The sequence below is a fragment of the Taudactylus pleione genome, unplaced genomic scaffold (assembly GCF_031769625.1).
Source record: "Taudactylus pleione unplaced genomic scaffold, aTauple2 ptg000319l, whole genome shotgun sequence".
Taxonomy (NCBI): Eukaryota; Metazoa; Chordata; class Amphibia; order Anura; family Myobatrachidae; genus Taudactylus; species Taudactylus pleione.
The window spans coordinates 3173978-3198409 of record NW_028284720.1 but is presented as its reverse complement, the minus strand read 5'-3'; the positions used below and the strand labels follow the sequence as shown (position 1 = coordinate 3198409).

The window sequence follows — 24432 nt, the reverse complement described above, 5'->3', positions numbered from 1 at the left end:
CACAGACAGAGCAGCACAGAGCGCATCTGTTTTGTACACTCTCCACAGCTGGAGTGAAAATGGCACCAATAACAGGAATCTTTATAGAATCCAAAACCCGCAAGAATCTAAAAGCAGGATGCCTCATTTTAGGTTCTGAGTTAGGCAGGACAACCTGTGCTGAAGTCGGATCCTAGCACAGATCGAGAAGTTCGGGTGGGTCCAGTTCTCGGAGAACCGGACCAGCTCATCTCTAAATGTAATATACTGTATGAAATGTAATAAGATATAACATATGTAATATTATTGTCCTTTTATGAAACATTTCAATGCATCTGAGGATTGGAGCTATTTTACCAGTGTAGTTTATTAAACTTTGTGATAATCAATTTATCTTTGGTTTAGTAATGATGTTTTATTTCCTTTGCAATAAATTCTACATATTACTCAAACAAACACTTTAATTAACTTATCTAAATCTTCTCTATTCAATCTCATATCCAAAAATATTTGGTTCATAGATCAATGTAAAATTTTACAAGTGAGGATCAGGTAATTTGAGCCCACAGAAAATTCCAACAGACAAACCCCTATTCAATGTTACAGCTACACTTAATTTCATTTTTCAATTAATTATAACACCTAATTTTATTTTAATAACATGGATATATAAAAGCTGTGTAAATATATATTTCACTTTATACTTTAAATTGCCTGCAGTTCTAAATTTTAACAGTAAAAACTATTAAATTTATAAAGAACTTTTTACTAACAAGTGTCTTTTACTGTTAATAACAGGTCTCAGTAGAATATTGTAGCATTTAGGAAAAAATATACAGCTTAGTATTCCAATATTTGAAGCCAATATAGCAAAAATCTCCACAGTAACCATATGTTTACCCTTACTGCTCAGATAGGCAGGTATGGCACAGACCCAAACATTGAAGAACACCAGCATGCTGAAGGTGATGTATTTGGCTTCATTAAAGATGTCAGGTAATTTCCTCATCATGAATGCTAGAACAAAACTCAAAGTTGCCAGAAACCCCATATAACCCAACATGAAATAAAAGGCAAAGACAGAACCCTCATTACATTGAACTATGATAATCCCAGGATTTGGTTTCCTGTCATACTCTTGAAAAGGAGGAGAAACTGACAACCAAATAGCACTGGTGAGAACTTGGACAGATAAGCAGATTAACACAATAGAATATGGCAATTTAACACCCAGACATTTTTTCCAGGCACTTCCAGGTCTGGTGGCTTTGAAAGCTATGCAAACCATGATAGTCTTGGCCAGGATAGAAGACATGGCTACAGTGAATATTATTCCAAAGGATATCTGGCGTAGCATGCAGGTGATGTCCATAGGATGGCCGATGAACAGAAACACACAGAGTTGGCTAAGTTTGAGGGAGATTAGAAGAATGAAGCTAAGGTTTCTATTATTGGCTTTTACTATGGGAGTGTCCCGGAATGAAATAAATATTCCAACTATAAAGATGGATAAGATAAAAAATAGGACAGATATTGAAGAAAAAACTATAGCTATCATATCTGACTTGTATGATAGAAATTCTAATATCCTTTTAATACACAAATCTTTATCCTCATTAGGCCATTCATCTTCAGGACATATCTGGCAGTTTTCACTGTCTAAAAAATGAATAAGGAAATAAATGTTATGATAAAATATAATATTACCACATTGTCCAATATATATCTCTTACATATTAATGTCATTGAGTAGTCTTGAGAAAATGTTTACTTTGTATCAAAAGATTTCTGATTGTCCTAAAATTATTTGCAAATGTTCTGTTTGAAGTAACACTTTTAAAAACTTGTAAAACTTATTTCCCATAATTCATAGGATCATATAGTTGGAAGTACCAGCCTATAATATAATATTTCAATGGCTTTACTGACATATGGACAGTAATAAAATAACCTAAAGACCGATCTAGTCTGCCTTTCTGTGAACTTACTTTTTGCTATTTGTAACAGTCCAAATGATGCACTTTTATTATATTATATTAAGGGTCAGTTTGCTGCACAGTTTATCTGCATTATTCTTCTAATAAAAAACAAGTTCCAATCCAGAAACCAGTCCCTAACTGTGACACACACATTATGTAAGCCGAAGATTGTCACACACACACACACACACACCTCTCATAAAGGAAATAGACCAGGATACAATTGTTCAACATTTGTTTTCACCAAAACAGGATTTTATTGCTGCTGTGTCACTATTTTATTTTGTATAGAACAAAGAGATGTATCCATCACCCAAATTTAGTTTCATTGCAATTTAAATAATTTTTACTCATAATAGTCACATTTATTTAATGTATTCCAAAGAAATAACAGATTTACATACAGAAAACATTCCCATATGAGACTACTTAGTAGAGTATTAAAAGCCTTTCCTAGTAAAACAAGCTACACACTGAAAGGGTCAAAAGTTATGAAAAGCAATTTCATATTTGCAGAGAAATATGATACAGATGTGACTTTTTTACTGTTGCTTCACTGACACCAAATAGCCCCTCTTAGCTCATCAGGTCCTGACCAACTCTGTCGCTGATCAATTTCATGTGCATCATTTGTATATCTGGTATGCAATCGGGAATCTGGTGGACGTAAGCCCGACAGCCGGCTTCCTGACTGCTTTATCCCGGCAAGGGTTAAATGACAGGTGTCTAATTCTAGACACCTGTCATTTTACCAACCAGCATCCCAATCGAAGTGATGCTGGGCGCCGCTATGGACAGCAACGGGGAGAAGGGTTAGGTTTAGGGCTCCCGGGGGGGACAGGGTTGGGCATCCCCCAGGGAGGTTTGGGTTAGGCTAGGGGAAGGGAGCATTAAGTTTTGGCACCCCCTCAGGGGACGTAGGTTTTGGTGGCGGGGAAGGGGGGCTAGGTTTAGGCACTTACAGGGGGTATTAGGGTTAGGCTCTGGGGGGGAAGATTAGGGATAGGCACCCCTAAGGGTTAGGGGGATTAGGTTATGTTAGTTGATACTTACCTGGGGATGATCGGGATTTTCAGCCGTGTCGGCCTGCCGCTGTTAGGATTTGAACCGCCGGCCTTGTGTCCAGCGGTAATTCGTATGTATTCCGTATATCTGTGTGTTACTGAATATGAATGTGTGTAAAAAGGGCCAGAAATGCATGTGGGGGGCTGGAGTGTCCCGGAGAAAGGGGGGGGCTGGAGTGGCACATGAGGGTCTGTTGCTGTGACAAAGGGGGGCTGGAGTGACACATGAGGGGAAGCTGAAGTGGCACATGGAGAGTTGCTGGACTGACACATGATGGCCTGCTAGAGTGATGCATGATGGGTTGCTGAAGTGACACATGATTGCCTGCTGAAGTGATACATGAGGGATGAATTGAAACATGGAGGGGCTGGTTTGATTTATGTGAATCTATTGTAGTTTTTTATCAAAGTATTTTTTGTGGATGTGGCTTTTTTCAGTGTATTTTATGTTGATGTGGCTTTTTCAGTGCACTATTTGTGGATGTGGCTTTTGCAGTGTATTATATGTAGATCTGGCTTGTTTCAGTGTTTTTTATGTGGCTCTGTATTTCTCAGTGTTTTTTATATTATTCTGGCTTTTTCTTTTCTTTTAATAGTTACTTCCACATTGACTATGTGCATGTACTTTTACATGCTCCTACAAGAATCATATCCAGGGGTGAGCCCTAGCTGGAACAAGGCCACACCCCTTTTTGCATGTGCACCTTTGGAGCATGCATGATCTTGGCTCTTTTACATACCTACAGATATTTTTGGGCTCTTTGACTCTGACTGTTTGGCCACCCCTTTTCTAGGGTATAGGATTGCCACCTAGCAACAGTTGGTGGGTTAGGTGCAAGCCGCCCAACTATGCAGAGAATGTAAAGTGATATAATGTTTCCCTTACCATCTCACAGAGGCTGGGACCTAGCAAGGTAACAGGGCAGTTAAGGTGGGAGCTGTTGCTATGTGACAATCCTATACCCTAGAACAAAGAGAGTTTGCAGATCATAGATTTCTGCAAACTACTGTTTGTTCATTGGGAGGCTTGTCACCTAGCAACAGCTGGTGGGCAGACAACCACAAACCTGATGGTTGCTTTAGGGAATTCTAATCTCTGAGTATCAGAAGGCCTCCAATAATGTTTTACAAAATATGTGTGGAAGACCAATGTGCAGCCTGCAGTATTGACTGCAAAGGAAGACTTCTGGTGGCAGCCAAAGTAATGACTGCTCAGCATAGAGAGTGACCCTCAAATAAAGAGGTGTCTAACCCTGAGCTCTGCTTGGCAGAAACAATCAAGCCCCTGATTTTAGAAGCCCTAGCTGGGCAAAAGGTTACCTCTAATCGGTGCTGTGAGTGTGATGTAAGAGGATAAACACTTAACTATGCTGAGGTTGGGATCAGATTGGTCTTTTACACAATTTTCACAAGGGCATTGTGTACTTTAGGAATGATATAAAAACCCTCTGGGATTGAGGTCATCAATGGCTCTGAAGTGTGGATCAGTAAAAGTTCTCCACCTCTGGAAGCAAAGGCCAAATCCAAAAAAGAAGCTAACTTCCATGAAAGGCAAAAATTGTTAGTGAAGGAAGGAGTGTCAGGACTGCAACTATTTCAGTACATAAAGACAGACTACTTTTGCCAAAGTTCGTTTGTGGCCGTTGGAAGAGCTATCCTGCTTGCTGGCATTCTTCAAATGCAGGGGATAGAGGGTTAAAATGATCGTCTGTTTTCAAGGTGTTGTCAGGTTGTGGGATTCCTAGATTGCTCATTATCTGAAACCTGATTCCATTTGGGTCACATGTTCTGAACTGCTTATGGATTACAGACCTCTAGTATAAAGCCAGCCATTTACTGTGTCTCAGTGTCTGTGCAACATTACTTCTAGGTCTTTCTTGGATTCCTGCCAGATACCTGCTGTGCCTGAGGGTTGCTGTGGAATTTGTTATATCCTTGCCTGTGTTCCAGTTGAACCTCTGATGTCAGTGAACAACCGCACTACAGAGCCTAGCATTGCCCTTGACTAAGTATTGCCTTTTGCTTCACTGCTATGGTTTTACCCTTTGCTGTACTATTTACCAGCCACAGTACAGAGCCCAGCATTACCATTGTCTAAGCATTGCCTTTTGTTTCACTGCAGTGGTTCACCCTTTGCTGCACCATTTACTTTGCCTGTTGTTTTCTTCTCCGGAGGGCATTGAACTAATCTTCATAACTGTTGTCAGCTGCACCATCACAGTTACCTTCATTGCATTACGGGGCTCAACCCCGCTCCGTGTTCCAGCCATGCTGCAGGGCTCAACCCTGTCCTGGAACTGCACCTCTCCACAGGGCTCAACCCTGCTTCAGTCATCATTTCACCATAGGGCTTAACCCAGCTCTGGGTTCTGGCTGCGCTGCAGGGTTCAACCATGTCCTGGATCTAGACCACTCCACAGGGCTCAACCCTGTCCTGGAACTACACCGCTCCACAGGTCTCAACCCTGCTTCAGTCTTCATCGCATCATGAGGCTCAAATCTGTACCATCTTCACATCACAGGGCTCAACCCTGCCCCATCTGCCTTCACATCACAGGGCTCAACCCTGCTCCATTGCTCTCTGCATTTCAGGGCTCAACCCTGCTCCATCTAACTTCACATCACAGGGCTCAACCCTGCTCCATTGTTCTCTGCATTTCAGGGCTCAACCCTGCTCTGTATAACTTCACATCACAGGCTCAATCCTGCTCCATTGTTCTCTGCATTTCAGGGCTCAACCCTGCTCTGTCTAACTTCACATCACAGGGCTCAACCCTGCTCCATCATTCTCTGCATTTTAGGGCCCAACCCTGCTCCATCTTTCTTCACATCACAGGGCTCAACCCTGCTTCATCTTTTTCTGTATCACAGTGCTCAACTGTATTGACTTTCACAGTGTAACAGGGCTTGGTCCTATTGCCAGTACTACAGGGTTATTGGACTCAGGGTCCCCTACCCCATCAGTTCTTCTGTGGTAAAGACTATATTTTGCTAGTATACCCATGATTGCATATATGAACTGCTGTGTTATTGAAACCTTAAGTGAGACATTATTATTATTTCTCTTGTGAATAAACCCTATTTACTTTTACCATGTGCTACTGTGATTCCATGAAATGGTCATTCATCAAACCACCCCAGTTTATTGTACCTAGCAGACCTGCCTCGTTCCAGGAGTCTCAAGTGTCAGCAGCTGTGATGTGGAGTAGTAGCTAAAATGTTTAGGAAAAGGGTTAATGTCCCATGTGGAAGAGTAGCATGGGCTTGATGGCCTGGTAAGAAAAATGCCCTTAAGCAACCTAAGGTATTGCTTATTTTCTGTAAGGCCAGGGATTGAAAGCACCAGGGCTGAGATTTATGAGTGTATTGTGGCAGAAACTAGGCCTTTTTTGAACTTAGTGGTCAGAAAATCTATTTCCAAGTTGAGTTCAGAATGGGACCCTGAGGTCGAAGAGTGTGAGATCCACCAGGAAACAAACTCATCTATGATAGACTGGTATCTGTATCTTGTTCTAGGCCTAAGATAAGCATTTATCAAAGCAGTGGCAGAGGCTGAGAGATTGGCATTGGTTAGCAGCCAAGTAATGTCACTATTGACATGCATTTTGTGAGCGCTTGCAGTAGATCTGGAGTTCACTGGAAGCAGTCCCTGTACAGTTATAGGGGAAGTTTGGGTCCCATCCAGAGTTGGGTAATTAAGGGGAACCATATTATTGAGAGCCAGACAGGGTACACCAGAATGAGGTGAGCCACTCTGTCCACTCACACCTTGTGAAATACCTTCAGTAGCAAGGCAGAAGAGAGAAAGGCATATGGGAGAGTGAGTTTGGTCCATGGAAAGCAAATGTCATCCATGTGTAGGGCTCCTTGGGTCCAGATTTTGGACAAGAAGACTGAGAGCTGTACGTTGGATGGAGTTGCAAAGAGGTCCACATCTGGTTGACCAAAGGCCTTTACTATGGAAGGAAGGTTTCTGGCCTGAGAATAATGCAATCTAATGTGAGGCACTTTCTGGACAGGGAATCGGCCATCTCATACATGCTCCCTTGGGATATCTATGGCAGAGAGGAATATGGATCCATGCACTGCCCAGTTCCAGATGTCTACTGTCTCTTGGCAGATAGTGTGGGATCATGTGCCTCCCATTCTGTTGAGGTAAGAGACTGCAGTCCTGTTGTCCAGGCAGAGCTGAACGGAGAAGACAAAAAATAAAGTCTTGAGTGTTTGCATATGAAAGGAGTGTGGAAGAAACCTGAATCCAGTGCTCTCATTTTCCCTATAACCTTGGCTAATTCTCTCAGGGAAAGCTGGCAGTGAAGGACCTGGGTTACAAATTCTTGAATGTCTCTCCAATTGTCTTACCACATTCTCCATTTTTTTGAGGGAACTAAAATTGAGAAAGAAGAGGAATATATGAGAAATCCCAGAAAATTATTGATTGACAAGGTGTCAAAATTGATTTGTCTAGGTTCACAGACAAAACCTAAATTCTTAAGGAGAGACAAAATGATGACCCTGTGAGATAGAAAGACTTTTACGTCTGGTTGGATAACCAGGAGATAGTTCAAGTAGAAGACACAGTGGACTCCATTCTAACGATGGTGTGTCACAACAACCGTCAAGAGGTGGGTGAACATGTATGGGGCATTGGACAGGCCAAACACCATCACTGTCCATTGATAGAAGGCATCATTCCAGAGGAACCTTAGGAGTCTCCTGTCATGCAGGTGAACTTGGATTGTATGAAAGGCCACTCTGAGACCTATTTTTATATAAAAATTGTTCCTGACAAACAGTAAAGGCACGTCTGCTAGGCCCTATGGAAGGAACAAGGCTTTATGTACTGGTTCAGATAGTTAATGTTTAAAATTGGCCTTTAGGAACCATCTAGCTTCTTCATGGGAAAAAGGTGGCTGACCAAACTTTCTGGAGATGTCCGCTTACTTGATTTGCCTTGGTGCAAAGCTAGGTATAGGACCCCGATTAGCAGAGGACTGGCATTCTTTGTGCAGGGGTATACCTGGTGTGGAAAAAAAGGGAGGGACAAACCCTTTTCTATGATCTTTAGCAAAAACCTCTCTGTGGTTATCTGCTTCCAGACATCTATTGCTTGAGAAAGACAAGGAAAAGTGGTTGTACAGAAGTGACTTACTGTATCCTTCCTGGAGGAGTTGGAGTTGCCAGACACTGTGCCTCTGGCCAATGTATAAAACCACACACACCGCGCTGGTGACCAGATAAGTAGATATGCAATTTAATAGAGTAGCAACAATTGCTGCATGTGAAATAGTAGATTACGTCAACATTACATATAACATGAACAAACACAAATGACGACAGAATGAAGACCATAAATAAATAAAATAACAATTAGTAAATGGATACTAGCTGATGAGCAAATAATAATAATAATATAAATAATATAGGGCTAATTGAACCCAGAATTGGCAATTCTTGTGTAGAGAAGTTCCAAATAGACATATAAAAGCGTTTTGAAACACTTAGTAGATTAATTCATAGTCTTGAAATATTGTAACCGCTTGTGTGCAGACAATGTATCAATTGGGTATCCACTATAATAAATATTCTGAAGCTTGTATAACACAACAGTTAATGACTTGTTGGATACATGAAGTGTTAACCCCGCCGGGCACGCAAGTGCTGAGAAGATTTAGGTACTGACCGGTTTCAAAGTTTTAGGCAATGGCAAAGTAGAGATGATGTAATAATATCTCACCGGCTGTGCAGTCAATCACTGGCCAAGTCAGGATACTCTCAGAGACGCGCTGTCTCAGAGATCCGGTGCGGTGGCTCTCTGTCCGGCTAAATAATATGATTCCTGCCGGATCCCAGGGCCAGAGGAAAGCTGAGAGGAGATCCGGGTGTGATAAAGCGCGGCCGCGACTTATGGATACTCCTCGCATGAGGATCGAGCACTGCGGGCACTGGCAGCACTTAGCAGAAGCAGGTTACAGGACAAGATACTTGGAACAGGTAAAGGCAGCAGGCAGCAATGCATTTTGTCCCGTTCCTGGGACTTTTTCAAGCTTCTGGCCACTCATGTGTGAAATAAACCTCCTCTAGGTGATCTGGGGGCACCTTGTGGATATGGAGTCAAACTGCTGGCTCCGACAGAACAATCCTCCTGAGGAAAGGGTGGTTTTGGAGGCTGAGGGCCCCACAGATCTGCAAAGGATGTATGAGTTTTATAGAGTATGTCAGGTTGGGAATGTCCACATGCCTGGGAGATAGAATGGTCAGACCCACACTAGCTAACCAGTGCATTCTGTGGGTTTTGGAAATTAAGTCAAAAGTTTGGCCAATCATTAATGTAGCCCTGCTAATAGCCTTTAAGTGGGCCATTTTGGAAGCTACCAGGGAGTTTAGAGACCCCCTAGAGGGTCCTTCTTTCTCCACCTTGTCTAAGACAAATAAAAGTGGCCCGACAGCATCTGAGATTTTAAAATTGTGTTTTTCTCAGCAACTTATCTATTGTGCACACTCTAACCCTGCTGAAACTAATAACAATACTGCTAAATTGCATCAAAGAGGTTCGTAGCATAATGATGGCCATAATTATGGGCATGCCCACCATATGTCATTTAGGCATTAAGCTTTAGCATGGTTAGAGTGCGCACCTGCATTTGTTTATTTTTCTGATTGCAGCACTATAAGTCTCAGCAGATAGCACCTCACATTGGGCTTAGGATGTGCAAGCTAGGGCTCCTCTCCCCGTATAATTTATTTATTGTGTCACTCTGGGCTTTATCCCTGACTAGTGATGCAAGAGCTGAAACGATCTCTGGAGCAAACAGGGCAGGAATGTCTGGAATACCAGTATGGCTGCAGAGAACCATCTTGTCCTCCTTAATGTGGGTAGTTCTAAAGGTCGACTGAGCAAACTGATATACCAGAGAGCACTTGCTGAGAGCCTAATGGGACATATATAATTTAGAAAGTGGCATTCTGCCAGCTAAAGCTACCCTGGTTCTCGTGACCTCCTCTGACTCCCAGTCAATGGTGGGGCAACTGCTGTCTTTATATGAGTGAGCAGGGGACAATGAACAGTGCTCACTAGCAACCTTATGAGACTGCTGTTGCTCATAATACAGGGAAGGTGTGCCGGTCATGGGCAGGAGAAGGTGTTCTGCTGTGGACCTTAGAGGTATTCCAGCTATGGGCAATACTCTTGAAGAAACATCACTTATGTGCTTCTTTCTAGAAGTGCCTTTTCTCACTACTCTTTGAGAAAATGTAGAGGGGAAGAAGACTACAACCTGAGTGACTCCATCCTCCTCAGAGGTATTCCGCTTTCCTCTGACCTGGCAGGGTTAATTAACTTCCATCTTAGAAACACTATTTCCTCCTCAGAGGATGAGTCTTCTGCCTAAGAGGGCTGTCTCACTCTATTCCTGTGGGATGGAGACAAAACAAAAGTGTCTGTGGCAGACATGGACACTGTGTCCTCCATCTTCCATGCTGAGAAAAAAATCTGAGTCAGGGGGTGGAACCTAGCACCTGTGTGCCCTGCATGTGCACACATGACCAGTGTGCGTGCGACTTACCTAGGTAGTGCATGTGATGTGCTCATGATGCATGGATGCATGACAGTGATGTTCATGTGCATCACGTGGCACCAGTACAGCCATCTCCCCTGGCATCTGTGCAAAGTTAAGTGAAAGTTTCTTTCAGTTTACCTTCTAAGCATGTCCGGGAGGCTTGCACCTATACCACCAGCTGTTGCTAGTTGGCAAGCCTCCTGATGAACAAAATATTTTGTCTGCAATACAGTGATTATTATTCAATATATAACGATAATTAACTATTATATGCTCTAAAGAATATTAAATTTTCTGAAAACTTTAGGGTGCTTAATACTGTATATGCAGCAAAATACAGTATGTAAATGTTGCAGATGCTAAGGAATGTACTGAGGTGCCCACCTGCAGCTTCGCAAATCCAAGCATCTGCGTACAAAGACACAGCATCAGTGGCAGATCCTTTAATAATCAGACTTCTGAGCAGCCTTATTGTCATGCTTAATGGCTGCAGGAACTGAGACACTGGAGCCACATTTACTGCACATTAGAGGCTGTGACACAACCAGATAACAGATGCCAGGTGCCTTGATTTTTTGCCACCAATTTCCATTACAACCCGCAAACACTGGGCCTGATTCAAACCTGGTCGCAAGCGCTGAGCGCTCGCAACCGGGTCGATGTTTGCCCATTGGGCAAGCGCACGACGGAGCCGGCTCCGTCATGCACATGCGCAAGACCAGGCTTGAGATGGGCGCTCCGTTGCTCCGGGTCTCGCACCAAAGGGGGCGAACTGTCGATGGTGATTGACAGCTCGCCCCATTTGGTAGGCGGGCGAGGGGGTGGCTAGCCAAACGGAGGTGTTCCCGAAGGAATGCCTGCTATTTGGGGGCAGCCCCATTGACATCACTAGTGATGTCATTGGTGAGCTTCTAGCTCTATTTAGAGCCGGGAGCTCACTGAGGCTTGCGGCCACGAGACCCTACCGCAAGGGTCTTGTCGCAAGCCCGATGGTCGTGATGGTCTTGACCATCATGACCATCAACCTGGCCACTCGCAATAGCTGTGGGTGGTCACCCACAGCTATGCGAGCGGTCAGGAGGCAGAACAAAAAAATAAATGCCCTGATTCAGAGCGAGTGCTCTTTCAGAGCGTCCGTCTCTGAATGAAACCCACTGTCTGATTGTGAGTTAACAGTTGCTGGTAGTGACTATGGTTTTGTAAATGAGGCATACTCAGTGTGACTGAGGTGTATGCACAGATTGTTATTATGCAAATAGTGTGATAGGTACAAAGTAATTGGTAACAAGATGTGGATAAAGTGTAAGGGTGCCAGGTGCAGGACACTCGTATTAGACCTGTATTGTGTGCTTTTTCCTCATTTATGGGCCAATTGCCAGCGAAAAGCCGTTCTTGGCAAAATGTCTCACCGATGACATAATTTCGCCAGGCGATAACTTTTCCCCATATTCAATTCCAAAGACTTTTCGATGGTGCGAAAAGTCTGCACCTTGTATTAAGCGGGAAAGATTCGCCTATGAAAGAAGTTGGAAAAAAGTGCAGAATTGGGGGATTGGGGTGCAAAGTTGCAGCAACAACCCTACAGCCTTGGGACAGTCCCCCAAAGGTAAACTGTATCAAATAAAGTTGGAAATATACTTTAGAACACCCCAAAAAAGTAATTTTTTTGGGGGGGTGAAAAAGTTAAAAGTTGGGGGACAAACTTAAAAACAAGTGAAACGGACTCCCCCAAGAATGCCCCAGGTGTTTTTTTTTATTGCAGGTGTTTGCTGGCGGTGCATTTTTCACGTTTTTTAAAACATTACTTTAGCAAATTTTAACCATGCTTGCACCCATTTTCATTTTCCAAAAATTTGCTTGGACTACTTATTTTTTGCAAAAACAACTGCTAAATGCTATTCTTCACCACTTCTGCAAAGACGCAAAATAGCACCAATTGAGAGCATTTAAGCCCCCCAAATACCTTCAGCAGGGATATTCATGGGTATACATAGTGATCCCCCATGTCAGTGTATCATTTGGGGGGTGTCAGGCTGATTTCTCCAAATTATGACAGCACTTTTCGCCTATTTGAGTTTCGCTGTGACACATTCTCATGTCCTTTGCAAATGAATAGGGCGAAAAAGCGGTGAAAAAGTGCAATACTTTTCTGGAGGCAAAACTAGCGATGATGGCGGAAAGTGCACCATGTGAAAAGTCTGGGACTTTTTGCTGCCAATTGTTTACAGGCCTTTGGCCCTGATTCAGAGCCGGATACTCTTTGTGAGCGCTCGCTCTGAATCATGGCTTTTTTTTTACTCCCTCCGGCTCTGGGCCGCTCGCTAAGCTGTGGGTGACCACCTACAGGATTAGTGTGCGGCCTGGCGATAGTCATGATTATCGCGACCATCGGGCTTGCAACAAGACCCTTGTGGTAGGGCCTCATCCACCACAAGCCCCAGTGAACTTCCTGCTCTATTAGAGCAGGAAATTCACTACTGACATCACTGGTGATGTCAGTAGGGACGCCCACAAATGGAAGCCACCGTTTGTCCAGCCACCCCCCCTGCACATCTACAAAATGGAGTGAGCTGTCAATCACAATCAACAGCCGCCCCGTCTTGTAGTGAGTCCCGCAGCGAGTGAAAATTCACTTACTACGGGGCTCACTGCCCTGCCATAAACCCGATTGTGAGCGCTATGCCCTCGCGAGCGGGTCTGAATCAGGCCCTTTGTGTCTTACTTCACATATAGTGAACTAGTGTTTCAAGATTAGCATTTTTGTTTGTTTAAGACTTTAAGTAGCAAAGTTCATGGTGCTCTAAATGGGTCTATTTTCGGCAATTTGGGGACCGTTGTATGTGGACATATCTTTATACTGGCAAAAAATATCTTTATCAATTATCTTTAGCTTGACACTGACAGGTACTGTGTTGCTGTATAAATCTCAGGGAAATATCATATCACATGGGAACTCTATAAATGCTTATTCATGTGATCACTTGCTTTTCAAAGTTGTCATTGACCTGTCTAGAGTCCAAGGGGTGGAATTTGCAGCCAGATTTATGCTAGAGCTGCTTTGATCAGGAAGCAAAAAGCGGCTTATGATTAGGGGCATACATCTTTAATTACTAATTCTTTTTTACGATATGTTTGAATATGTTTAAAATGTTCCTTAGACAAGAATGGTTTCTGAAAAGATTTGTGAAACCTACGTAATTTGCATTTACACTGAGCACCACAGAATGGTCCCTTTTACTGTACAGAAGGTCTTTGGTACCTAATCTGACATTGAGAATTTCTCTGGGATTCTCCCCTTAAACAACTATGATTATAAAAGTGAGATACAGTATTTCTACTCATTTACCTTTTTTGTTTTATAATACATGCTCATATGCCTGAGACTATCTCTCTATGTCATTTTTATGAAAAAAAATTATTTATACTTTAAGCAAATTATTTTCTGATATTAACCTGCATCTATATCTCCTGGTCTTTGAACCATTTATATGATTCATTTGTCTATGAATTCAGCTAACCAGCTATGGTGCTATCTGCAGTACAGGTTATTTTTGGGGGTTATTATAAATGGGACTGACTTAAGGTCTACTTCTAGATGTGTAGGGATAACTGAAGGCTTTGTATTTGGACTCAATTGGTCATGAAAAAACATTAGTTGTGGCAGAATGTGAGATTTAAGAGTAAGGATGTGATTCTGAGTCTCACACAATGTCTAAAGGTGCGTACACATGGGACCATTAGCTCCATGAGTGACATTGTCCTGTGTGTCCCCGGCAGAGGTATGCTCAGTGTTCTTAATGACACTGAGCACAAACACTGAACGATATCATTCAGAGTGGGGCTCCCTACCCTCATACCCGAACATGTTCAACCTGACAATATCATCAGGTTGGACGGGAGGTTCGGGCAATGAACATTAATAACCATATACAAACGGGAGCGCACATTGGTCATTATCATTCATCGTTTTGGTGTAGAAACTGAATTATATTTTAGACAACTAAATGATAATGATATCGTTATCGTTCCGCCATCCAAAATATTGCTGCATGTGTACACACCTTAAGATCCATGCGCCACAGTCTCAGAAATATTTTGAAAATGAGTTGGGCAATCCTGGGCCAGGACTGGCAGGTGACAAAGAGGTGGCAAATGGCTATGCCACATTGAGATGGTCCAGCTTGTGGGCATGTTATGGGAGTGTCATGTTCATGTTGGGGAAGTAGTTGTTATCTCAGATGCATAATCATTCATAATGGAGGCCATAGCCTAATGGATAATCAGCACCTAGTATGGGGGGTCTCAGACCTTGCACATACAGATGTCCGGCTGTACACCAGGGAAGATTTGAAGCAGTATTTGCATAGAGTGAAATATCAGCAAAAGACCTGCACTCAGATGCTGCAGCGTCAGACCCAGGATCAGGCTGTAAGTGTGTTATACCCCTTTTACACCGGAGCTAAAACCCGGGTTTTTGAAGGGTTAACCCAGGCAGCTCCCTGGTGTAAAAGTGCAGAGGGTTGGATCGCCAGGTCAAGTGACCCGGCAATCCAACCCAGGTAACTAGCAGGGTTTAACATGGGTGTAGCCCGTGAAACCCTGCTATGAGAACAGCGCACTCCGGGTCACGATGACCTGGAGTGAGCTGCTAGCCGGCCGATTGGTCCGGCTTCAGTGGCGCTTGGAGATGCCGTCATCTCCAAGCGACCACTTTCACTCCGCACAAGCCGGGTCTATGCAGACCTGACTGCGGTGTGAGTGGCGCTGACTCAGGAATATCCCGAGTCGGCACCGGCAAAATTCCGGGTCTGATCCGGATAGGAACTTTGTTCCAACTCCGGATCAGACCTGGAATTTAGGTGGAAAAGGGGTATTAGAGACTAGGGAGAGTGATCATTATTACACAGACCTGGGGGTTGTTGGTCCTATTTATTAACCCTGTCTCACACCCACATCACACAGGCTCAGACCAGTACTGATGTAACCAGTTATTCTCAGCAGTAAGAGGTTGGAAACTCTAAAGGTGCATACACACGGTCAGATATGTCAGATGAATGATTCAACGACTGAACAATTGGATGATTGAATTATTTGCAAATGATCTGCAAACGATTTGCAAACGATTGAATAATTGAACGATTTCAGCCTGTATTAAAATGAATGGAAATTGTACAAAACTGACTGCAAACACATCAGATGTCAGATATTGTTATCTGACAAACAGGAACACACATCGTTCATTGTTCATCATTCATTGTTGCACACATGTGAGATTTTTCTTTCAGATATGAACAATTGAACAATTCTTTAAATTGTTATCATTCAGATCTGAAGAAAAATCTGACTGTGTGTAGCCACAATTAGAATTGGGTCTGTGACTCTGCATCAGGCAACAAATGTCTATGGGACAGACAACTCTGTCTATTATACTTTGTCACAGTAATGTATCCATGTGGCAGATCTTATTGTCCTGTTTATAAATGGCATTAAATGATTAAGAACATTTGTAGACATTAACTATGAACATGTAGCAATCAATTATTCCCAAATAATTCTTTCATTCTAAGCATGTTTAAACTTTGCTAAATTTGAAGGATACACAATTATAATCTACCAAATCAATCCATTATATAATCTTCTCCTTCCCTCCACACAGTTGACCTGATTCAGACCCATTCGCTAGCTGCGATCGCTCGCTCCAAGCATATTAAAATTCAGATACATGACTTCAAGGCAGGCGCTCTCAGGGCAAGTCATAAGCACTCCCACTTTGTTTTGGCGAGTGATCACTTTTTGTTTGTAGACGCCCACCAGCCTGTCTAAAGACGGTCACATGCGTTTGTTATCTCCAGGAAGTGCAAGAAACCATTGGTACATCGAGCACCATCAGATACGATCGCAGCCCTTGAGGTTGACTATACCCTACAGCAAGCACTGCGTGCACTTCAGTGTGTATTTCTAACAAGTGACGGGTCCTATGATGCTGGCTGTTAATTATGCACGCCTCTGAAACAGCGTTTAAACACTCAGGCAAGCTCATGCCTCTGGGCTGTCTTTGCAGGGCTAGCGAGCATATCCCGATTGTTCGTACTAGTTTGCGCATGTGCACTGCGAACTATACACATTTGCAAACATCGCCAGCAATGAGCTATTGCTTGCTATCGAGCAGGTCTGAATCAGGTCCAGTGTACACAGAGCTGCAGGAATAATGAAATATAAGTTTATTACCGGACACATTGGATATCTCTCCCTCTGAGCATGGGATACAGTCATAGCAGCAGGTGTGAGATCCTTTCCTCAGTGCCCGTCTGGTCCCCGGAAGACAGACAGCAGAACACAAACCTTGCGGAAACTGGGAAATAAAATGATTAAAACTATTTCCAAAATAAGTGCTGATTTCATTTGTATTTTTATGATGGGAACATTGTTATCTTCTGGGCATTGTCTGATCACAACTAATTCATTGTTTTGGAAATCATAAAATCTTCTTATTGCTGCAACAAACACAATGCGATAAATGTAATAGGGTGAGAGATTAAAAAATGTGAGAGATTAGCAGTAAAACCCTCACACTAATACATTGATCGAGTTGTATTTTTAAAACAGGAAACATCTGAATGAGAGTTTAAGTCTTGAGAGTTTTTTGAGTCTAAAAAACAAATGTTCTGTCACTTTATTACATTGGCTGAGGTTGAAACATACTTGCCGACATCTCGCTGTAGGGCATTCTCGGCAGGGGGGGGCAAGTCGCGGCAAAAATGTGGCCGGTAAATGGTGAGAATTTGGGGGTGGAACTTAGGGCGTGACCGTGTGATCACATCATCATGGCCCCACCCTCTCTTCACAATGCCGATATTCATTGTGAAGCAGGGGGCGGGGCCATTATGACGCAATTCAGCACAAATCGTGTCACCAGCCCCGTGCTGCCAGGGATTTACACTGTAAAGTGGGGGGAGGCAGATGGGTAACTGGGAGACTTGCCTGCCTTTCCGGCCGAATCAGGAGGGTAGGCATGGTATGGTATAAAAATGTGAGTTTTCACATTTTCTAAACTCTCATCCTATTACATTTGGCCCAATGTATCTTCTCCATAATGACAGATAAACATTCAGGACAATCATCTGGGTAAGTGAGTGTGATGTTATAGTGCAGGTGACAGATAATAGAAGAAAAACATTTTGATTATCTGTGTAGAGAATATACCTGGTGCTGAGTGACTGTCACATATAAATGTAGTACTATAGTATAATTAGCTCTAGATAGTATGGATGGAGTAAAACCCTGTACTGGGCTGTATTACAGAACTACTGCTCAAGTGCCAACATGCCCTGGAGTCTGGGAACACTAGGACCTTTTACGTTATATAAACAATATTGCAAAACACAAACACCATTGAAATAGTTATTTTGTTTAATTGACAAGTCCCCAATTTATTGTACTAGTAATTCCAAAAAGAGTCATTTGGTTAGTTGTGGCCTCACATGGGGTCTTCATGTGACGTCATTGTACTAGTTTTTGTCATTGAAACCCCATGTGGTGATAAATCACACCGGCTTTCTCTCACACATTCTTTAAATTAATGCTTTTTATTACACACTTAATGTCAGTACTGATGATCACCTAGAAGTGACACAATGGCTGTAAGGTGCATCTATGGATGTATCCAGCTCTAAGTGATTCACAATTAAATGAACAAAGCTTTGTTGCTGCTAATCTGAGTGTTGTGAATGCAGCAATGTGTATAAACCATGTCCCTGTCCAGCATTGTATTGTAGTGTAAGTCACTGTTTCCTTGTTTTGCTCATTTGTAAGGTGCTGCAGAAACATAATAATAATAATAATAATAATAATAATAATAATAATAATAATAATAATAATAATAATATTATTATTATTATTATTATTATTATTATTATTATTAATAATATTATTATTAATATTGTGCTGGGTGTATGTTTGCACATTCCTTCCTTAGAAAGGATAATTCCTAGTGCTCAAAAAGCAGGAGAAGCAGGCAGTGATGCAGCAGTATAAAAGGAGGTGGTTGTCAATCTCCCATGGAAGAAATAATGGAACAAAGAAACACTGCGCAACCAAAACCTATGCCGAAAAATAATGAAAAAATGAAATAAATGTAATAAAATTAACTATTAAATAGTGAAATGGTTGTTTAATGAACAAAAATTAATAAACTGTTAAAAGAGGCTTATCCAGATTTATTAAGCCAGTAGGAAATACAATTGGTGATATTGTATCCAAAGAACTGATACAGATTGGTATCTCAACAATAGATTCCCCGGAGATCTTATTTAGATAATAATTTGTATGTGACAATTCTCCAATAACTTTTGCATTTCGCAAGGACCTGAGAAGCAAATGTATAAGGATGGTTAATTAGTTTGTCTGTATCAAGCCACAGGAAAATTAAGTCTCTGAAACAACTGCTGTATAGACAAGTCCCATACACTTTTGTGAGTGCAGTAGCATGAAAGTACTATCCGTGCAAACCACTGGTGTAGAAACTCATGTATAGTGCTATACCTTGTAAGATTGGGACACTGCGGCAGACATGAGGTTCTGTGAGGATGTAAGCCTCTCCACTCTCATCTCAGGGAGTACAGTGGCGTGCATGGTAATTCCAACAGAGAGCCGCAATTAGCAGTCAAACAAGTTGGCACTGATCCCAGTATACTCCCAGGTGCATTAGGTTTGTGGTTATCATAAAGCAGATGATGTCCGTGAAGCAGTTGGTCAGGTGATAAACAGTGGAAGGTATGTTCGACATGACGCCACAGACAACAATGAAAAAGCAGGCAGTAGTCACAATGGACTTCGTGGCTGAGTCAAACTTGTGGCTGGCGTGAGGGAGATGGTATCCATTTGGCAATAAGTCGGGTGGTTGTTCAGTATGAAGTAACTGAAACCAGGGTGGATCTCTGGTGGATGTGGAAAGGACAGTAATGCATTTCGGCTACCACTGCAGCCTTTTTCAAGCTGGCAATCCACCAATAATGTGCGAGCCTTACATGTGGATGAATTCGAACAAGTCCCATGTTTTGCTCACACAATTAATTTGGTGGTGCAATTAAAAAAAAATGACAGAGATGTGCAGGAGATACTATCGGTGGCCTGAAAGATTTCTGGACATTTTCAATTTTCGGCAACTACATGTCACAGATTGCAGAACCAGCAAGAACCGTTAAATTTTCCCTGCCATTAGCTGAAACAAGAGGAAGTAACTAGGTGAAATTCTACCCTATATATGCTTTAGCAGATGGAGGAGCAGCAAAAGGCCATCCAAGGCTACACTGCGGCCTATGACATGGGGAGAGGAGTGGGAATGCACCTTAGTCAAGCGCAGTGGAGAATAATTTCCATGTTGTGCAAAGTTCTCAAACCCTTTCACCTTGCCACATGTGTAGTTAGTTCAGACACTGCCAGCTTGACTCAGGTCATTCCCCTAATCAGACTTTTGCAAAAGCAGCTGGAGAAACTAAAGGAGGAGCTGAAACAAAATGATTCCACTAAGTATGTCAGACTTGTGGATCAAGCCCTTCATTCGCTTTGCCAGGATCCAAGGGTTGTAAATCTCTTGAAATCAGATCACTAAATATTGGCGACCATATTTGATCCTAGGTTTAAGTCATATCATGTGTCTTTCTTTCCGATAGACATAAATATGAAAATATGCAAAGAGTTGTTGGTGAAAAAATTGTCAGCTCAAGCGGCTGCCAGGAGATCCACTGCTGGTGGTGATGCAGATCAATCAGCAAAATCTAATGACATCTGGTTGGGTCTGAAGGAACTGGCTATAATGAGTGACATGTCTAATGTGACTTTGTCTTATACGTTCACCATTCAGTGAATGGTGGATGATTATTTTAGGGATAGCATCCAAATAGGCATGTTGGACAGTCCATTTCACTACTGGCAGGAAAAAGAGGCAATTTTGAGTCCACTACACAAACTGGCTTTGCTTTACTTAAGTTGCCCACGCTCCAGTGTGTACTCTGAAAGAGTTTTCAGTGCAGTCGGGAACCTTGTCAGTGATCGGCATAGGAGATTACTTCCCCAGAATGTGGAAAAGATGATGTTCATCAAAATGAATTACAAATTCCACGAGGAAGCCCTTTACAAGCAATTAAGTAAAAAAATTAAGAAGCATCTACAATGGTGGATTACAGTGGAGAAAAATTAATATTGTGTGATGAAGAAGATGTACAAAAAGATGGGGATGATGATGACGATTACAATATCTGATCTTACCTATGTAAAGCCAGTTTGTGTATGGGATCATTGCCACCAATGTCCACTACACTAGGCTTTGGCAGCTTGTTTTGTGGGGGATCCAAACAAACCAATCATTTTAGCCGTAAGTGGCAGTCCCTGTTGCTGAAGTGATTGGTTTGTTAAACTGTGAATGTCCTATTTCATATATACAACATACAGTAAGGGTGAGTTGGAGGGCCCAAGGACAATTCCATCTAGCACCTCTTTTCTTTTGCATTATGTGCTGTTTGGGGGAATTGCTGCCTGACATTTTTAATTTGATGGTTTATGAATATCCAAAAATTGTAATGGCTACAGACAGCATCTCCTGCATTCCCCTTTCATTTTTTTTAAACAAAATTCTGAACCAACAAGTTGATGGGGTAGCCATATGGCTGAAATCACCTCTGCTGGAACAGTATTAGTGCATTCTCCTTTTTCTACCTTGCTGATGCATTGTTCATGTGCTGGTGATAGCGTTCACATGTGTTTCTGCCTGTTCTGCTATGAGTCTCCTGCTATGAGTCTCCTGTTCAAGTTGAGTATTTAGTTCTGCTGTCTGCCTTGTTTTGCTCCTGCTGTTTGTGTCATTCAGGTGGCAAAGTCTGCACTTCAGTCACTTGCCATTTATGTCATCCAGGTGGCATAAGATGCTCCTCGGCAACCAGTGTTTGCAATCCAGTGTGCTGCTTGTGTCAACCCGGCAGCACAAGCCACACTGCAGCATCAAGTGGACTTAAGCCAGCATTCTGCCGCTTGTGTCAGCCCAGCGGCATAACCCACACAATAGCGTTAAGTGTGCACAATCAAGTGGACTTCTGCTTGTGTCATCTCAGTGGCAGAAGTCACACAACAGTGACATTCAGCCAAGGGTTCTTAGCCATAAAGGCTGATCCACGACCCAAAGGCCGCATCCGGCTGCACAGCACAAAGGCCACATTGCACCAAGAGTTTTCAGCCCTCAAGGCTGCTACATGGCCCAAATGCCGCATCCTGCTTCATGGCCCAAAGTCCACCTGTCATCACTCCTCACCAGCCCTCAAGGCTGTTTCAGCCACAACTTGCCAAGAGTTCCAGCCCTCAAAATGTTGCAGGACTGGTTCCTAATCATAGCACTGTATTCCACTACCACTCAGCCCAGAGGCTTCATCAACAATTAAGTATCAACTATCAAATCTTACTTCAGCCAGTGGCTGCACCAATTATCAGTTCTTACTTCAGCCAGTGACTGCACCAATTATCAAGTATCACCTCGGTCAATTTCCTCTCCAAATGCTCCATTTCTGCCTCCCCTCTCCTACAAGTCATCCACTGGCTCCCCTTCTTTTTCAGAATCCAATTCAAGGTTCTCACATTCACTTACAACTATTCCTCTACCATTTACATCTCTGATCTCATCTCCCTTCACTCTTCTGTCTGCCCTCTTCATTCACTTAATACACGCTGCCTTTCATGCCAATTGATTACTTCCAATCACTCCTGCCTCCAAGATATTACCCATGCTGCTCCCCACCTTTGGAACTCCCTCCCTCTCCCCATGAGACTTGGTATCTCTCTACAATCTTTAAAACAAGCTCTTAATACCTACTACTTCATTAAAGCCTTCCAGCTCTCATTCTAACTTGCTGCTACATCTTCCTTCCTCCCCGCCTAGCCCGTCTGTGTCACTCCTGTTTTCTGCCCCTCCTTTTCAGAATGTAAGCTCTTTTGAGCAGGGACCTCTACCCTCTTGTGCTTCTCTGTACTGTATTTTCATTTATCTCTTACTCCCCACTAGGGCAACTAACACTTGGCTGCTTATGTGGGTATAGAGGTTGCTAATATATAGCTATGTTTATTATCCATGTCCATGTCCTGCATTGTATTGTATTGTAAGTCGCTGGTTGCTTATCTGTTTATGTACTTTGTAAGGCGCTGTGGAACACTTGTGACGCCATATAAATAAATGATAATAATAATCAACTATTCTTACTTCAGCCAGTGGCTGCATCAACTATGAACTATCAATTCTTATTTCATCCAGTGGCTGCACCAATTATCAACTATCAATTCCTCTTTCAGTCAGTGACTGTATCAATAATAAACTTTCAGTTATTCAATCCCCAAGGGGTACCCTAACCATCATCTTTGCACAGTCCTAAACTCTATTTATAACTCAGTTTTGATTCCGCCTAGGAATCGTGACAGCTAGCTAGCTGGATGCAACCTTTTGGCCCTTAACTAGATGAAACAAATCAATATTGTGAGCTGTGAGGTGGTAAAAATTTACTGTAAATGAGTGGAAATGTTATTGAGGTTATTAATACTGTAGTAACAAAACAGGCCCATTTTATGTTATTTTAGCTGTTTTTATGATTTTTTTTTTAAGAAAAAAATCTAGATTCATAACCAAAACCAAAAAACAAAACATGAAATGGAGGTTTTGGTAAAATCAACCCAGATCCAAAACCAGGGGAGATACAGATCCAAAACAAAAAACAAAACATGGGGGTCGGAAAACATCGCTAGTTTCCACTAACAGTGTTCCAATATTTTTTATGAATGCACTGCATTGCCACTAAAAGTGTGACAATATTTTTTATGAATGCACTGCATTGCCACTAAAAGTGTGACAATATTTTTTATGAATGCACTGCATTGCCACTAAAAGTGTGACAATATTTTTTTATGAATAAACTGTGTTTCTACTTATAGTGTGACAATATTTTTTATGAATACACTGCGTTTTCCACTTACAGTGTAACAAACAATAGGAAAGGTCTTTATTTTATATCTATATTGATGTTTGAGATGACAAACACATGAGTACAGTATATTGTCTAGGTTTTATTATGCTGGTACACATGCATTAATGTGATTATTATATTATATGTCTGAATAAATCATTTAATTGTATTTTAAACAATTGAGTATTTATGGTGATTGGTCTAGCGCAATTTCTTATTTACATGTTTATGGTTACCATTCTTTTGTTGAGAAACTGAAGAGTTTCTTTGGAACAGCAGCTGTATTGATCACATTATATTAAGTTTAGCTTTACCTTTTGATAATTAGCGCCGACTGGTTTATCTATTTTATTTTATGTGTATGAATATTACACTGCGGTCTGAGGCAGCATTGCAGAAAAAAATATATATATAGTACACTTTGGTTCAGCACTAAAAAATGTATTATTTTTCATTAATTTATTATTAGCATTTATTTTTGAATACACTGGGAACCCTTGGATGGACAGAGATCTCATGGTTGGACATATCAGCCCCTGGATGTAAACAGAAAACCCTGGATGGACACAGCAGCCCCTGCCCCTGGATGGACACAGAAAACCCTGGATGGATACAAAAGCTGCTGCCCTAGATGGACACAACAACCCCTGGATGGACATAGAAGCCCCTGTATGGACACAGCAGTCCCTGGATGGACACAGCAGCCACTGCTCCTGAATAGACAGAACAACCCCTGAATGGACACCGCAGACCCTGGACAGACACAGAATTCCCTGCCCTTGATGGACATAGCAACCCCTGGATGGACACAAAATCCCCTTACGTTGATGGACACAGCAGCCCCTGGATGGACACA

General features: G+C 42.2%; 1 protein-coding gene across 1 annotated transcript in view; it reads right to left on the bottom strand.

Moving 5' to 3' along the window:
• Positions 1-730: 730 nt before the first annotated feature.
• Positions 731-24432, bottom strand: part of LOC148509566 (vomeronasal type-2 receptor 26-like) — a 75717-nt gene continuing 52015 nt past the window's right edge. Inside the window, exons 2-3 of the mRNA XM_088442965.1 lie at positions 16810-16933; positions 731-1638 (exon numbers count right to left, since the gene is read on the bottom strand). Of these exons, the coding sequence (XP_088299091.1) occupies positions 731-1638; positions 16810-16933 (1032 nt within the window). The remainder of the gene's footprint in view (positions 1639-16809; positions 16934-24432) is intronic.